The 16,570-nt window shown below is 30.9% G+C and overlaps 5 protein-coding genes across 6 annotated transcripts; 2 read left to right on the forward strand and 3 right to left on the reverse strand.

The window, feature by feature from the left end:
• Window positions 1-111: 111 nt before the first annotated feature.
• Window positions 112-4,470, reverse strand: LOC106718542 (endoplasmic reticulum resident protein 44). Its single transcript, XM_014512659.2, has 7 exons — window positions 4,306-4,470; window positions 4,095-4,170; window positions 3,767-4,009; window positions 2,585-2,827; window positions 2,137-2,403; window positions 1,466-1,664; window positions 112-374 (listed from the first exon to the last, which is right to left on the reverse strand). The coding sequence occupies exons 1-7, from the start codon at window positions 4,381-4,383 to the stop codon at window positions 242-244; spliced, it is 1,239 nt and encodes a 412-aa protein (XP_014368145.2). The 5' UTR covers window positions 4,384-4,470; the 3' UTR covers window positions 112-241.
• Window positions 4,471-4,781: 311 nt separating this feature from the next.
• LOC106718543 (caspase-1) lies at window positions 4,782-5,981 on the forward strand. The gene has a single exon (XM_014512660.2). The coding sequence runs from the start codon at window positions 4,950-4,952 to the stop codon at window positions 5,838-5,840; it is 891 nt and encodes a 296-aa protein (XP_014368146.1). The 5' UTR covers window positions 4,782-4,949; the 3' UTR covers window positions 5,841-5,981.
• Window positions 5,982-8,763: 2,782 nt separating this feature from the next.
• LOC106718497 lies at window positions 8,764-9,460 on the reverse strand. Its single transcript, XM_014512585.2, has 3 exons — window positions 9,375-9,460; window positions 8,997-9,295; window positions 8,764-8,917 (listed from the first exon to the last, which is right to left on the reverse strand). The coding sequence occupies exons 1-3, from the start codon at window positions 9,436-9,438 to the stop codon at window positions 8,822-8,824; spliced, it is 459 nt and encodes a 152-aa protein (XP_014368071.2). The 5' UTR covers window positions 9,439-9,460; the 3' UTR covers window positions 8,764-8,821.
• A 154-nt stretch (window positions 9,461-9,614) lies between these two features.
• LOC106718491 (pleckstrin homology domain-containing family A member 3) lies at window positions 9,615-10,882 on the forward strand. The gene is made up of 5 exons (XM_014512580.2): window positions 9,615-9,771; window positions 9,839-9,955; window positions 10,039-10,185; window positions 10,263-10,384; window positions 10,616-10,882. Exons 1-5 carry the CDS (start codon window positions 9,732-9,734, stop codon window positions 10,817-10,819), a joined length of 630 nt encoding a protein of 209 aa, XP_014368066.1. The 5' UTR covers window positions 9,615-9,731; the 3' UTR covers window positions 10,820-10,882.
• A 1,304-nt stretch (window positions 10,883-12,186) lies between these two features.
• On the reverse strand, window positions 12,187-15,698 carry LOC106718556 (DNA polymerase delta catalytic subunit). 2 transcript variants are annotated; one of them, XM_014512679.2, is made up of 2 exons: window positions 15,661-15,698; window positions 12,187-15,522 (listed from the first exon to the last, which is right to left on the reverse strand). In XM_014512679.2, the coding sequence occupies exon 2, from the start codon at window positions 15,474-15,476 to the stop codon at window positions 12,222-12,224; it is 3,255 nt and encodes a 1,084-aa protein (XP_014368165.2). In that variant the 5' UTR covers window positions 15,477-15,522; window positions 15,661-15,698; the 3' UTR covers window positions 12,187-12,221. The 2 variants fall into 2 exon arrangements, with proteins under 2 accessions (XP_014368165.2, XP_014368166.2); XM_014512680.2 differs by having other exon boundaries at window positions 15,649-15,688.
• Between the last annotated feature and the right edge of the window lie 872 nt (window positions 15,699-16,570).

The raw sequence follows: 16,570 nt of genomic DNA on the forward strand, positions 1-16,570 counted from the left end.
ACTTTCTAAATTTTTGTCATTAATAAATAAGTCAAAATTACGTACATTATTGTAATAATAAATGCTTTATTCACCATATAACAACCTATTTGAAGATTTTTGTCCACAGGATTATTTCGAATTTAATAATAGAAGGGTATAAAGAAAAAAAAAAAGAAATTGAGATGAGATATTTTTACTAAAGCGCTCCTTTAGTTGGCTTTGACTTATTCTAAATTTCAAAACCTAGACTGCAACAGTCTTATAACTCGTCTCTGAGCAGAGTGTATCTGTTTTTGGACGGAGCTAATTTCTTAAAGGTGGATTCTGGTGGAGTGGTCACCTTCACATCTGTGCTCACCACTTCAGGTGTCTCCGGACCGTAGTGGAACTCTCTGGGAAATAAATAAAAATAAATAAATAAATAAAAAGGATTTGACAGATGAGGTGACTTAGGAAAGGTAAATATTCTCTTTTTGTCTATTAAAGGCAGGCAACACATTTGCAATTGCAGATATCTATGAGCAGCGGTTGCTTTGCTATTTCACAAATTCAGTTGGACGCTTGCTCGTTTGCCACCTTTTAATATATATATATATATGGTAGTGAACTTGTTAAACTTGACACGTAAAAAAATTCAATATTTTTATAGCATTAGTCATATATACCATATTGATTTGTATATTAAAAATTATTTTCCCCTTATCTTTAAAAAAATATTTTTGACATTATGCTAGCGGTCTATGGCCTATTTTGCATATAACTTATTTAACATTGCCTCTTCTTAGCGTATCTAATTATTAATCAAGCATAAAACAGATGTTTCCATGCAACTGTGACAACAATTACAAGAATTTTAAACAAAATTGATATTGTGGGCCATTTTTAAGGTTATTTTATCTTGTGACCTCACAGCCCCCAAATAGGTTTGAACAGAAAAAAGCTAATTTATCATTCATCATTAGCTTAATATACGTTCCCACCGAGGGTCTCTGAGCCTAACCTAACTTAGGGTTGACTAGGCCATAGTCAACAACACTGGCCCAGTGCGGGTTGACTTCACACATATCTTTGAATTTCTTCTCAGATATGTGCAGGTTGCATCACGATGTTTTCCTTCACCGTAAGAACGTCGGATAAATGTAAATCGAAACCAGAAAAACACATTGGTACATGGCGGGATTTGAATCCAGGACCTACAGATTGCAAGTCAAGAGCTTAACCCCTGAGCCACCGAAGCTCCCACCCACCACCGACGACAAAAATGATATTGTCTGAAATAATATTTCTTTATTATCTGGGTCTATAATGAATTAATATTTTTTTAAATCCGTATTTTTTAACGATATTTAACAAATCAAGGTCATCAATATCCTTATTTGAAAGAAATATTAATATTTAACACCAAAGAAACAAGCTGCTATACTCTTGCCAAATGTTTTTACAAAAAAAAAAATACATTGTTGTTATACTGTTATTAACTAACCTGTGAAGTTTTCCAGAGTAGAGATCTTGCAGGAACTGCTTCAGTTTTCCCGGCTTCTCCATATCACTGTAGTTGGGGAACAAGTACATGTGGCGGAAAGAATCGATTGCTATCAGCGGCAGATCCGATACAGATTTACCCAAGTGGTGTAATGGATGCTCAAACCTCACACCATCAGCGGTAAGGAAGTTTACATTTTCTGGAAAGAAAAACAGGTAAATTGAGCCATATATTTCATAACAAGATAAATACATAGCGAAAATAACAGTCAAATAAACAAAGTATTCTTTAAATAGAAGTTTAAAATGGCTTTCGGAAATTGGACATTACTAGAATCAGGTATAATAATTCTAAACATTCCCATTTGGTTGTAAAAATTTCGCACAGATTGTAATCTAATCAACTAGTATTAGATAATGAAGATATATAAACAAAATGTGATAAAGCTGACAAATTGATAAGACATTTTACAAACAAACAAACACTGTTGCAGTCAAATTATCATACATAAGTTTGTAATTTTTTTCTTTACATTTTTACTTAGAACATATCACCTTCGTTGGAGGTTAGCGCATTTGAATTTTTAATAATTACTTCATTACAATACGACAATCATTATTTGCTAGTCATTCCATTCAGGATATATTTAACCAAAAAAATAATATACATACGTTTTTCAGACAACAACTCTCTACTGATGATTTCCTTATATTTTTTCACACTTTCCGTATCAGTGGGATGGTGGAACAGGATCAGGAATGGCAATCCATCTTCTGTAAGCTCCTCTGCATTCTCAAAAGTGATCTCTCGGACTAATGGTATGCACTTTTCTTGCACCCAATTGTATAACTCATCAAAGCTGGTCAATGAACCAAGGTAAGTCTCGTCAGGTTCAGTTGAAGTTTTACGATCAGCTCTAAAAACGACAATTGGTTGACCTGTTGACAAAGAGAAATAAAACGATTATCTAATTAAACACATTATTTGTTTGGGATTTAGGCCCACTGGTGAATAGTCAAGTCAAATATTATATTGCGATGTGTTCCTTCTGATATATATTTTATTAATAGTGATACTAAAAAAAATTCTTTAGCTTTAAACGTTAAATATTTTATGTACCTGGTGGGTGCATTTGCTGGGAAGCATCACCAAAACCAGCATGGAAGACACACTCGTCTTTAAGATTAGCAGCCACCCTACGGATCACATCATATTCAGGCTGGTCCCTTCTATCCATGTATGCAATTATATGCCTCTTTTCTTCACTCAAATTGTGAAGCTCTTTCAAAGAGCCAAAAGTAATAATGGGATCCGTTAGCTGTTTCTTGATAAACTCTGTGAATGCTTCAACTGACCGTTGTCCTGAAAATAAAGTTATAAATATCACTTTTATGTCATGTTCATTGTCACACTATATTTATATTATTATTTTTAATTGGTTAATTTATTTTTATTTAGTATTGCATTAATGGTTTATATATACTGTGAATGTATTAAAATAATTGCCAAAAATAGGTGAAAGTGGTTGGCAAATTTTTTAAACATTTTAAAACTAAAAAAAATCACTTTAAGCTGCATATAGAATAAGATTTAAAAAAAAATTAGAAGTTGCTATTACTATAACAATTGTTTTTATATTTTTTTTTATTTCATGAGCCTTTTATTTCTGTACCAGAAAATATTTTAACATTTGTTTCCCAGCATCCATCTATATCTATTACCTTTATAATGGTTTCTTACATTAAACATGTGATAAGGTTTAAAGCAAGGACAGAAGCAAAGTCAATGTCAAAAGACACAAACAATGACATTGTTTGAAAATACAGAACAAACTTCATTTGTTTACACACATAAAAATGTTTGTCTGATATATATATTTTTTTCTTTATTCAACTTTATTTTTGTCCTTAAAATATAATAAATAAAATATAATAAGTGATTAGGTGATGTATGGTTATTTAATACTTATTTTCTATTATTTCATCTCATTAAGTTGTAAATAATTAATAAATAACTTAAGCTTTTGTTGACTTACAAGATATTACTTACTGAAGTTTGATAATACTTATAAAACTGACCATGAACTGACCATGAGATTACAAGGTGATGATATTATAAAATTTAACATTTGTGAATTTGATAGAATTTTAATGAATACAAATTAACAAACCATAAAATTAATTAAATACATGTCATTAATTTAATTGATTATTAATCTAAGAAAGGTTTTATCTTTCCTTACAAACAGATTTATAATTTTTCAGTTCTAATTTTTCTACATATATGATTGAGAAAACATACCTCTGTATTCTTTCTTGGATGGAAGACCATTGCGAAAGAGTTTCAATGTTGGATACTTTGTAATGTGAAACCTTGTTGCTACAGAACCTTCTCTGTCACAGTCTATCTTTCCCATAACAACTTTGCCTGTATCATAACCTTCTTTGGTAACCGCATCAGCCGCATCATCGAAAATCGGCATTAGCATGTTGCTGAACTTACACCATTCCGCATAAAAATTTATAAACACAACTTCGTTAGATGCTGTAATTTAAAGTTAAATATTAATACAAAAGGTATTTAGCAAGAGTACAAATTTTAAAGAAAACACGGACTAAAAAGAGCTTACCTAGTACCATATCTAAATTGCTTTGAGTAATTTGAACAGCCCCACTATCAGTTGGATTATAAAAACTGTGGCAAATCTAAAAAATAACATTGTTAATAGTAGTGGTGTAATTACTTATTCCTAATACACCATAAAATCAACAATCAATTATAGGTACGTGTACCGATTTCTAGTGCGGTTGGGATTAATAATTTGGGTATTTTTTACTTACCAAAACTATTAAAATTGAAATTATTTTGGGGCTCAATTTATTATTAACGTTGCTCGACATTTTGTAAGTCATATACATATATTCCCAGCGATGACTAAATGGTACTTAATACAATACAAACTTTCTCATAAATTCCGTCCAATATCTATCCGCCAGACATTGGTTGTTGGATTGTTGGACATAGACATTTGTCATTTTTTATAGAATATAGAAGAAAAATTCTTCGTATTAGAGTTGCCATCGTGGATATAGAACTCATCACCAGATTTTGATTTATGGTAGAGTTTATTCATGAAGGACATTAATATAAAAAGTTAATTAAGGATGCATATGCTTTATACTAAAGTTGTTTGCAAGATAAACTAAGAATTATTTTATACAACTAAATAGCATCTTTAAAATGATAGGAATTTGTAAAACAGATACTATACTCTTTGCACACTCCTACGGCATGTGATTGATGTTCTGTCGTTTTTATATACTCTTTGATTATTGAGTTAATTTTCGTTTTCGAAGCAAAGTCGAAAGCTTGATAGTATTGAATAAATCAAAAAACAATATTCATAGTAATATTACTAAACTGATTGCACACTGTATTATTAGCTTTCTATATTGATATAATACCTTGAGAATTGTTGGTCAAAATGTCGGAGTCTGAACCACAAAACAATGGCAACGTAGAACAAAGAACTAACGGTGATGGCGATGGCGATCAAGGCGACGCATGGGGTAGCCACGATTCATCTACTGCACGTCCGTATGGAAAAATGCCTGTTGATCGTAATGCACCTTATTATAACATGAACCATAAGTACCGCGGTATGGCGATTATTTTCAACCATGAACATTTTGATATACACAGTTTGAAGTCACGCACTGGCACTAATGTTGACAGTGATAATTTATCTAAAGTTCTTAAGAATCTAGGATTCCGAGTAACCGTGCTACATAACTTAAAATCGGAGGATATTAATCACTATATTCGCCAAACTGCTGAAATGGATCACTCAGACAATGATTGCTTGCTCGTTGCAGTATTAACTCACGGTGAACTTGGCATGTTATATGCTAAAGATACACATTACAAGCCTGATAATCTTTGGTATTATTTCACTGCAGATAAATGCCCAAGCCTAGCTGGCAAACCTAAACTTTTCTTTATTCAAGCATGCCAAGGTGATAAGCTGGATGGTGGCATAACACTTACTAATCGCACAGAGACTGATGGGTCATCTAGTGCTTCCTATAGGATTCCTATTCATGCTGATTTTCTTATAGTATTTTCTACTGTACCAGGATACTATTCCTGGAGGAACACAACACGAGGTTCATGGTTCATGCAAGCTTTGTGTGAGGAGTTACGTTATTCTGGCACAGAAAGAGATATTCTCACTTTACTTACGTTTGTATGTCAAAAAGTGGCTCTAGATTTTGAATCTAATACTCCAGATATGTTGACCATGCACCAGCAGAAACAAGTGCCCTGCATTACCAGCATGCTTACAAGATTATTAATGTTTGGAAACAAGAAGTAAAGGGGGAAATATATTTCTAAACAGATGTGTATACAATGTTTGTATACAAATTAATAACATAAAAATGTGAATTAGTAAACATCCATTCCCTTCCAACAATTTAATTAGTTGTTATATTTCTATTGTTTTACCCTTAGTAATTGAACCAATAACGTAATTAGTTTAATTTTGTTTCCTTTATGTTATAATTTTTGTCAATCTATTTTATTTAGAAGGATAGTTAGAAATTTCATAATTAAAATTGTTTTTACAATTTTAATAATGTTCTTGCATTTTTAGTTATATAAATTTTGATGTGGCATTTCATTGTGATATAAGAATTTTGATTATATTATTAATAATTTAAAGTACAGTGCTAACTGAAATTATTACCAGTGGCAAAAATATGAATTGAAAATAAAAAAGCACATTGCTTTATCTATTGTTATTCACCAGTATCTAAATTTGAAATTATTGTTAAGACACAAATTAATTATTTCTAAATACACAAAGACATTGCAATTAATTTATGCTCAAATTTGTAATTTAAGAATATTAGCATGGTAGGGTTTTCACAAAAAATATTTTATAAAACAAGTACAGTACTTAAAACTTTTGTAAAACTTATCAATAGATACGAGTTATGAACAAAGAAAATCAGTTTTTTGAAGTTTTTATGACTTAATATAAACTTTTTTATAATATGTAATACATATCAATGCAAATAGTCATACAAATATTATTTGCTTTTTTTGCAAAACAATATTTAATTGTCTTCATGTATATTAGGCAATAAGAAATATGGTTTATTTAGTTTACACAGATCTGGTCTGGTTTATAATGAGAATTATAGATTAATTTTCTAGAATAATATGGTGCAAACTTATTTAAAGAGCACAAATCTGGTTGTATTTAAATAATGTAAAAAATTAAAAATGGTGCAATCTAACTTTAAACATGAATCATCTGTAAAAAGATGTACAACAAAAAACCAGCATATACATTTACATATATGAATTATCTTTTAATTTATATAATTTTTATGTAACTATATATTATATTGTTTATATTTAACATTTATGCCAAATCCCACCACATAAATGTATGGATAATCTCAGTTCTGTAACTTCAGATCTGTTAGTTTTAATACATAGAATATTATTTGTTTGTATGTTATATTTTATATTTCCTAAAAATCTTTTGGCCTAGGAGATAGAGATTTTGTTACTTTCCTAGATTCATTCTGTTACATATTAGTTTAGTAAATCTTGGTATCTTACATTTTTAATAATTAGATTTAGTGGTAACAACTAACTGCCATATTAATAAGAATTACTTTGCCTTACATGCCAATTTGACCATTTTATAAAACATATTCAACTAAATTAGTTTTGATTAAAAGTCCATTAAGAAATGAATGTAGTGGTGTATCCACCAGTGTTTGTGATAATGATACCGACTGATTTATGTATAAAGTTAAAATAAGGTTTGATGTGAGAAGTCTGTGAGGAGATTAGGCAAAGTGTATTAGATTGGACATTACAAAATGGTGCCTTGATAAATGTTTTATTATTTAAATTATGTACGTAATAATCAATAAAATTGAAACCAAAATACTCTCTTCATAGATATTCCGCATTTAAAGATATTTGGTTCACAAACATATTTTTTATATCTTGTATGAGCAATAAAAGTAACTTCCAAGTTTGAAGTTTAGTTTTATTTATACTTTTAAAACCTTATCCTTTTGTTTTATATGATGTGGAAGGCCGGCTACACCTCCAGTAACGATTTTGAGCTCTACTAGCTCCCCGGATAAGATTTCTATGGTGCCCTCTTTGTTTTACCATGCTTTGGTGTGGGGGGAGTGGGTTAAGAGGGTTTTGTGAGACTTCCATCGCCCAATCGCTCCCTATCCTAACGACGGCATTAGTTACTGTACACACATACAATTTCCATTCCAACTGAGTTCCAGTAGCACCTTTCTCATCTTATTTTTTCATGATGCACAAAAACATTTGTGCTATCACAAGGTCATAGATGTCCAATTTCTATTCCCAACTGTAACTGCAATATTGCAAATGATAGCTACTGTAACTAGTCTGAGCTAGGTTATATAACTAATATTAAAATAGAAATAAAAAACAAAAGTTTTTAGAAGTAACTATATTAAAATATATAACTCAAAGTATATATTAAACAATACAAAATACATGTATATTTATAAAATGGACGGATTAAAATTCAATTGAACACACTTAAAATACATTTGTACATAATAAAATTATAATGAGAATTACAGTAAAAATTATGCTTTTAATGTCAGTATCTATAAAGGTACCATTAAGATAATTTACCTATATATTGTAACATTCACATAGGTTATATATTTTTTTTCTCTTATGAAGGTACAGTAATGGCCAGTATTACTGATAGAGGTTGCATAAACTAAACAGCAAATATACATTCAATTAACAATGTAGTAGCTATGTAGCTAAAGGAGTATGATTATAATGAATAATTTTTATTTTCTAATCTTTTTCTTTACTGTAGAGATTTCTAATTCTCACTTTTAGAGGTTTTAGGGACTAAAAACACCAGGACCGGACAATGATTCTTTCTCTTGAGGTTTCATGTTATCCAGGTTCAACTGTATATCAGGAAATGGCATATACAATGTATAATGGTATGAAATATTTCATTATATGGTTAATAATAGCTTATTCTATTTTATGTATATTTTATTTCATCAATAAATAAGATATCAAATTAAAACATTAAAGTCATTATAAAAATCAAGTCAATGCAATATCACTACTTATAAGCTATTAAAATCATTTGTATAAAAGTAAATCATTATTATAAAAACAGATCTTTAAAAAGAGTGTGTTTTAAAATGTTAAAGTTACCTTAACAACATTAGAAACTTATACAAAAATGGGACGGTCTTAATTGGAGAAAAGAATATACTTAATCTCCAAGAAATATTATTTTCCTTATAACTATGTGTAAAAAATAAACTTATTACTTAGAAGTCTTAGAAGTGTTACACTGCCTATGATCATAAATAAAAATGGCTGGATAGTTGCATTTCCACTCTGAAAAGTAAAAAAGAATTTTAGTATAATGTTTAAAACAAGCAAGACTAAGGAAAATTACAAAGTAATGTTTACTTACTATAATGTAATAGTTGCAGCGATCACCCTGACAACAATCTGAACATACCCAATCTTGATACCAAATATGTGTGCATGTAGGCATATAGCGTTCTCTGGTTGTGGCGCAGTCCGTTCTATTAGAACACCGTTTCGACACATAGTATTGCTTCTTTGCCCCTTGAGACCAATAAGGTGTACTACCCCATTTTATTTCAGTTAGACAAACATCTTGACCGTATTCGCAAGTTTTTATGGTTTTAACACATTTTTCGTTATTATCTTCCTGATTTTCACATACATAACATTCGAGACCATATACTGAAATAGAAATCAGATTATTAGTATCGTATTTTATTTCAAATCATAACATAAACATTCAATAGAACTTGAGCACAACCTTTTAAGACAAAAAATGATAGAGTTATTAGGAAACCGAAACTATAAATATGGTTTTTATTCATTTTAAAGCTTATCTTGAAGCTTTCGAAAATGTAGAATAAATCGTTAAAAGCAAAACAAACGGGTGTGGCAGGGATTTGAATGACAGTGACAGTTGACAGCTTGCAATCGTTCGATTGGAATTGTGGCCTGTGGTTATTATTATAATCTTTGGCTATGTCTATGGTCTTGAAAGCGCTGAACTGAAACTTGAAATTAAAATTTGTAATTTTGACATTGTTTTATTGACGTTTGTTATAAAATTTGCTGTCGTTGCAGTTGTAAATAAATAAACTACATTTTTATTTCGATTGTGATGGAAGGTGTTTTATGGAAATGGACAAATTACTGGAACGGTAAGGAAAAAATATGTTAATTAATTATTGACTAATTTCGTTATAACGCTAATTATTAATATTGTAGGTTGGCAGACAAGATGGTTCGTTTTGGAGAACGGTATTCTATCTTATTATAAATCAGAAGAGGAAGTGTTTCAAGGATGCAAAGGCTCGGTGAAAGTATCAGTATGTCAAATTAATGGTAAAATTTTATTACAATTTTAGTGTATTTATTAAATAGTTACCTACGACTTTATTTTTGTTATTTGTATGATATATTTTCAGTCAACAATATCGACAATACCCGTCTGGATTTAGTTATACCTGGTCAGCAACACATGTATTTACGGGCACCTTCACCTCAAGACAGGCAAAAGTGGCTGGTTGCTTTGGGAAGTGCTAAAGCATGTGTTGACAAAACTGACACAATAGGTATATTACAAGTTACAATTATTGATTTATTTTTAGTTTTTCTGAATAGTTATATTAATTGTATTTTATACTTTTAGCCCCAGAATTTGATAATTCTTTGGGACATAAAAAGTCTGAATTGAGGCTGTATTGTGACCTAATGATGCAGCAGGTGCATTTTATAAGAGGTGCATCATATACTGACAGCCCAGAAAATAAGGTAATATGTAGTTGATTTTCATGAAATCTATGCAACCGTTTCTTATTGTAATCAGCTTCTAGTTGTCTCTCAGATTTGGGACTTATTAAATTGTGCTACTTATCTGATATACCATAGCAACCTAAGTGATGGAGAGTTTACTGTTAACATAAGACTTATTGAATTCTCTTGAGAAAAATAAATGTTATGTATAAATGAAATTGGTATATAATAAGTTTCTTAATATTTCAGAGAGTGGAAGAAGAAGCAAATCTCTTAAAAGCTACATGTGATACATTTATTAAGACATTGGAAGAAATAATGAGACTAGCCAACTATGGTGGAGGTAATGCTGCTTTACATGAAATGCCTATTCCAAATTTAAATAAAATACAGAGTAATTCAAAAAATACAAAATCACATTTAAACAGAACAGTGTCACAAGAAAACAGATAAATCTTCAAAAACTATTAAATTCCATTTTTTTTGTTGTCAGTTTATTTAATTAGGAAATAATTTAAAGTAGGAGTCACTAGTTATACCTAAAGTTGCTTAAATTGTTTGTTTTTAAATGTTATTGTTTAAAAATATATTTTCAATTATATGTAATTAAATTTGTACTATTAATAAGGAAACAGCAACCGTTAAAGTCTTATTTCATGCTTATTATTTGGTAGTGAAATATTTAATATGATGTTTTACAAGATGAAATATTTTTATTCAGGTTTAAGATTTAATTATGTATGGATGTAAATTTGGTCAATTCACAAATAACATACCTCCAACATATGCTAAAGTTCAGGAGTTTTATTCTTAGCCAACAAAATAAATATACTATAATCAGCTTTATGATTATTGATTTTTTAAACATCTCAACTAGTTATGTTTGCTCTAAGATCAGGATAGCATTTGCTACTTGAACCTATTTTTGTTCAAATTATTTACAGCTATGCTGTTTATGAATACTGTTATTACAAAATTTGTTTTATAGTTTTGGCACATGTCTTTATGTTCTTACACTATGTGTAAATGTCTATTATAAGTTACAAGCATAATAACTTATGGTACTTGGCTTTTAATATTACTTTAAAATGTTTATTAAAAAATCATAAATGATGAAATTCATGATATCATAAACTTTTTAGGTGGCTACTTTATGAGTCTATTTTGTTGAATTACTGTGAATAAGTTTTGATAATAGAATATCTTGTAATGTGTATGCACACATAATAATTTACAGTAAGAAGTGAGTTCTTAGATAAAATTTTAATTTATTTGGCTTTGCTTAATATTGTAACAGTTTGTACATAGATAACTGTTAAATAGAATTTTGCAACACATGTTATTTACACTGTAATAAAACTTTATATTCCTTTTATGTTGTGGTACAGTACATTCACATATGTGTATAATTTATAAATGTAAGGAACAAACATTTTTCCGGTTCTTTAGTTAAGTTGGAACCTGATCCACAAGATAATAGTTGTATGAGACAACTGAAAAACTGTGACATTTAAATATTAGATGAAATATAAAAAAAAAAAATTGGAGTACATGCACTCATGGTTTGGTGAAATAGAAGAAATAAATGCTTCAAAATACATTTTAGATCCGCACCACAATATCAGCAAGTGCTGCAAGTGAAAATTGTTGTAAATATTTTGAACAGTTTTGTAACTGAAAAAAATCAATACCAGTATACTTTTGCTTATGAAATTGTATTAGTTATAAGTATTGAAAAAATGTGATATAATATTGGATTTACTTTGTTTTAAATTATAGCATGTATAGAATTATAATAAAAGAAAAAACTATGAGTGATTTTTTTTATTTTAAACAGATCATGCCATATTAAATTTTACCAAACAGGTTCACCAAATCTCAAAACAGTCTTTTCCTGCACATCAAGTTCCATTCCTACCTTTTTTCGCATATAAAAAATAGTACAATCTCTATTTGTGCATAAAACTTCTTCATGCAAGCTTCCCTGACATCTTTGACACTCAGTCCATAGCTTTGAAAACTTATCTTGTAACTGCCTCAATTTAAACATTTCTGTAATGTACAGCTGTCCTTCTTTACTCAAACAATGGTTGCATAATGCCTTTTTAGTATCATTTGGCATAACACTTTTGCATCCTATACATTTTTCTTTTTTCTTAGTAAAGGCTGCCAATGCACCAACTTTAGAAGTCACCATGGCTTTTGTCATAGTATGTTCTCCTTTTAACAAAAGTGATTCTGCTTTATCACCCAAAATAGGTTCAAAAATTCTTAGTAATGGTTTAGACAACTGATTTTCTAGATAGTAATTAAAATCAATTGGTATACTGTTTTCTAAGACATATATTGGGTCTTCAGCTTTCATATATGCAGGTGTATTTTTTGCAGCACAACACAAAACATAGGGGACTCTGTCACCAAGCTTTGGTGCTGTACCTGGATCACGTTTTTTCATTTTAGCAGCCAACTCAACATGAGCCTGTTTGGCTGCATAATCATTTTTTGTTAATTCTTTTGTTATTACAAGTTGTGATATATCAATTCGGTTACACAATAAATCAGATATGACTTGTTTAGCATAATTAACGGCTCCTTCAGGATCTCTGTCTATCAATAGCTTTTGTAGACATGTACTCATCATATTAGAAACAAGAGGGCTATTATCTCGCCGGACTGTCTCAATGCCTTTGCAGTCCATTTTATCATATTTATCAGGTCGCGTAAAGTATAGGCCTGCATATCGCTTTTTATTTATAAGAAGATAAGGGTAGTAAACCTTTTCGAATTCCAATTTAATAGGTTTAACAAATTTTGAAGTAACAAATTCCGCAGCTTCTCTTCCCAGTTCCATGCTCTCTTCAAGTGTTTTGACGCCAAATTTTACCATCACGGAATCAGTATCTCCATAAATAACTACAGCATCTTCTTTATAACCATTTGTTTTAGTGTATTTCTTTTCTACTTCAGATTTTGTAAATTCTATCATAGTTCGGCCATAAGCAGTAACACTGCCTGATATTTCTAAACAGGGCAACTTTCCCACTTGTGCCCCTGTGAACCCATACACAGAATTAGCACTTATTTTTAATGCTAGTTGTCTACCATCCAAAACTGATCTTTTAAATGGGTCTTTTTCTTCTTTTAAGTCTGCTTTAGCTTTTTTTCTTGCAGCTAACAGGGACTCTAAAATTTCAGGTAGCAAGCCTTTCCTAACATTAGATTTGACAAACATGTTCTTTGTTGGTGTAATAGTTATATCATCTGAATTTAAATTTAAATCTTTCTGCATGTTTGGAGGAACTAGTGTTGTATAACATAAATTATGAGCCATCATTATGCTTGGGTATAGGGAAGCAAAATCTAAAGTAGATATGGGGTCAGCATAGTAACCTCTTTTAGGTTCAATTACTGTTGCTCCTTCAAATTGATCATCTGATCCTTGGCCATGGTAAGCTGGTATTAAATATCCTGCCTCTTTAGCTTTCCGTAGTAGTTGGCTTACAACTTTGATTTGCTGGCCTCTTGTTTGCAAACATACTAACGGGACTCCTGTTACTCTTGCCATCTCCATGTAATTAATTATACACATTAACTTATTTAATAATTTCAGTGGTAAATATGCATCCTTTAGACAGTACATGGCTAGTCTTCGCCTTGTTTGCTCATTTTCGTTTTGTAAGTCAGAAATAATACTGTGATGCACATCTTCTTTTTGTTCTTGTAGAAAATGATAACTCACAGCATTTAAAGTATAAGATCTTAATTTATAATCCCTAACAAGCACAAGTAACAGGTCAAAAGGAACTCTACCTTCAAAGTTAATACTTTTATTCTCTCTCCGCCCCATTTGTTTTGACTGTAAAACTGAATCTTTAATAACTGATCTTATATTCTTTATTCGACCCAAAAAGTCAAAATTAACAACCTTTAAATGTTTTGCACGATTAATGAGATATGGCGAATCAAAGTTACTAATGTTATATCCTGTTATTATATCAGGGTCTAACTCTCTAAAAAAGTCAGCCCATCTAGCAAGCATTTCTGATTCTGATTGGAAACTAAGAACTTGGGAACCAACTATAGGGGCACATGTATTTAATGTAAACACATTTCTGAGGTATGGCTCAGTTTCACCTTGCCTGATTACCATAGAAGCAATTTGGATTACAGGGTCATGATTAGGTTCAGGGAAAATACCCTTCCTGCCAGCACACTCAATGTCAAAACTCAATATTCTAAATGGAGCTACCTTAGACCATTCACCTTCAGGTTGATGTCCAATAAAACTGTTCCAAGCAACATCAACTTCAATTTGACATCTTGATTCCGGTTTTGCTTTGCTGTCTTTAGATCTGATCAACCACTTTCCAACTGGTAATTCTATCCAGCTACAACCCACTACATTAGTGTCTACCATGAACCTGATATCAAAATCTATGTTAGTTTCATAAAAAGATGGGTCCATTAAACCAAAGGATGGTGGCTGTTTTTCAATAAGGCGCTTTGCTGCAGCTATTAACCTTGGCAAGGCCACAGATACCCTGGCAAACCTAATATCTTGATCACCTTTATAATACATAATGGAACGAGCTTGCATCAAACGCACTTCTAAAACCGTTTCTCGAATATTGTCTTTGTTAGAACGCAAATCTTCTAATATAACTTTGTTAAGATTGGTTTTCATATCAAGACACATGGAGTCAGTGAAGTTAGGAGGAACAGTGACATAGAAATACGGAGTGAATCCATGGACATGACAGCACACAGAGTTTCCATCCATTGTAACACCATACATTCTCATGATTGGTACAGGCCCTAATTGCGATCCAGGCATACCAGGCATTGGTTGACCATTGTAATGGTCAATTTCTAGTTGTTGAAATACTAGGATATCTTTTTTAGGATCCAACTGAGGTGGGTTTGGACGAGACCATTTAATATTAGTAGACTGATTCTCTGGGCCTTCACCAATAACTTTAGGCGAATCAAATTCAACCTCCATTCCTGCAAGAGTATCCTCAAAACTACACGGTACTTCATTCTCATCATCGTCATCTTGTGATTTAAATCTTTTTGGGGGTGGACCTTTGAATTGTTTGCTCTTATTCATTTTTAAACTGCTACAAATATCTTAAATTAGTATTGGCGCCAAAATTCTGAAAAATAAGAATTTTAACGTAAGTATGACATGCTATAGTTTTCATAAACGGAAAGTGTTACTGATATACTGGATTATATTCAAAAATATAATTCAGTGCACAATTTGTTTTTAGAAGTCTAACTTTAAAGTTCACCGGTATCGTCGAATCCAACCATCACCTTCATAATCCATACAAATTATTGCTGTCAAATGTCACAACTGTCACATGATAATGACATGTGGTTGTTTTAGTTTTTAAATGTAATTCTTTTTCGAAAAAAAAATCAAGAGGTATTCTTGTAAAGGTATTTGTGCTCAACGTACTAATTAAATCAATCATTTAATTATATTTCCCATTTGTTACAAAGATTGATTGAAAGTAGATGTTATAACGGCACTACCGTGTGAACGATTACCTATTGTCGGCGGGTAAATTCAAATCGTTTGGCTCCCTTGCCATTTTAAAATTAATGTGTGTATGTAATATCGAAAAATATGTGATGACCTTTAATCAAGGAAGAATGGGACGCACAGAAAGAGGATATATTTTCCCTCTCTATGCTTTCCCTCTTCCGTTAAATCTTCCGTTGCGTTATATCTCTAAATAGGGGAATGAAAGAAGTTAAAAAGAATATCCGTTGTAAATTAACTGTAAACAATAAACTGTAACAAATTATGTAAAACTGTAGAGTATATGGAATTCCACATACTCTACAGTTTTACATAATTTGTGGTTGTAATGTGAGTAACAAGTAACAATAATGAAATATTAATGATTGTGTCTAGTAATTTTAAATTTTACTATGACGAATATGTCTCGGTGTGTAGCTGATACTTCGTGGCGCCAGTCGTATTGAAGGTGAATCATCGATTACTGCATAGACTGGAGTATATACTTATTTTTTATTCAGTGAAAAATTAAGTTATATTTAATGTGGATTTGTTACTTTTTTCTCTAACCGAAGTATTATCGATAATGACATGATCATATCATTCTTTAGTTGTCTGATATTATTTTTTTATTGGACGTGGAACGGTGATGAATTTAAACCGTTAGTAATTGC

Source organism: Papilio machaon, chromosome 4 (genome assembly GCF_912999745.1).
Source record: "Papilio machaon chromosome 4, ilPapMach1.1, whole genome shotgun sequence".
NCBI classification, from domain to species: domain Eukaryota; kingdom Metazoa; phylum Arthropoda; class Insecta; order Lepidoptera; family Papilionidae; genus Papilio; species Papilio machaon.

What these genes read in the sequence shown, in the direction of transcription:
- LOC106718543 (XM_014512660.2), top strand. Translation starts at nt 4,950, where the DNA reads ATGTCGGAGTCTGAACCACAAAACAATGGCAACGTAGAACAAAGAACT.
- LOC106718556 (XM_014512679.2), bottom strand. Translation starts at nt 15,476, where the DNA reads ATGAATAAGAGCAAACAATTCAAAGGTCCACCCCCAAAAAGATTTAAA.
- LOC106718542 (XM_014512659.2), bottom strand. Translation starts at nt 4,383, where the DNA reads ATGTATATGACTTACAAAATGTCGAGCAACGTTAATAATAAATTGAGC. An exon ending in TTTCAATTTTAATAGTTTTG is followed by an intron (nt 4,171 to 4,305) that starts GTAAGTAAAAAA and finishes GTTATTTTTTAG; the next exon opens with ATTTGCCACAGTTTTTATAA. An exon ending in TACTCTGGAAAACTTCACAG is followed by an intron (nt 375 to 1,465) that starts GTTAGTTAATAA and finishes TTTATTTCCCAG; the next exon opens with AGAGTTCCACTACGGTCCGG.
- LOC106718491 (XM_014512580.2), top strand. Translation starts at nt 9,732, where the DNA reads ATGGAAGGTGTTTTATGGAAATGGACAAATTACTGGAACG. An exon ending in ATCAGTATGTCAAATTAATG is followed by an intron (nt 9,956 to 10,038) that starts GTAAAATTTTAT and finishes ATATATTTTCAG; the next exon opens with TCAACAATATCGACAATACC. An exon ending in TGACAAAACTGACACAATAG is followed by an intron (nt 10,186 to 10,262) that starts GTATATTACAAG and finishes TTATACTTTTAG; the next exon opens with CCCCAGAATTTGATAATTCT.
- LOC106718497 (XM_014512585.2), bottom strand. Translation starts at nt 9,438, where the DNA reads ATGAATAAAAACCATATTTATAGTTTCGGTTTCCTAATAACTCTATCA. An exon ending in ATCATTTTTTGTCTTAAAAG is followed by an intron (nt 9,296 to 9,374) that starts GTTGTGCTCAAG and finishes TTTCTATTTCAG; the next exon opens with TATATGGTCTCGAATGTTAT. An exon ending in GCTGCAACTATTACATTATA is followed by an intron (nt 8,918 to 8,996) that starts GTAAGTAAACAT and finishes TTTACTTTTCAG; the next exon opens with AGTGGAAATGCAACTATCCA.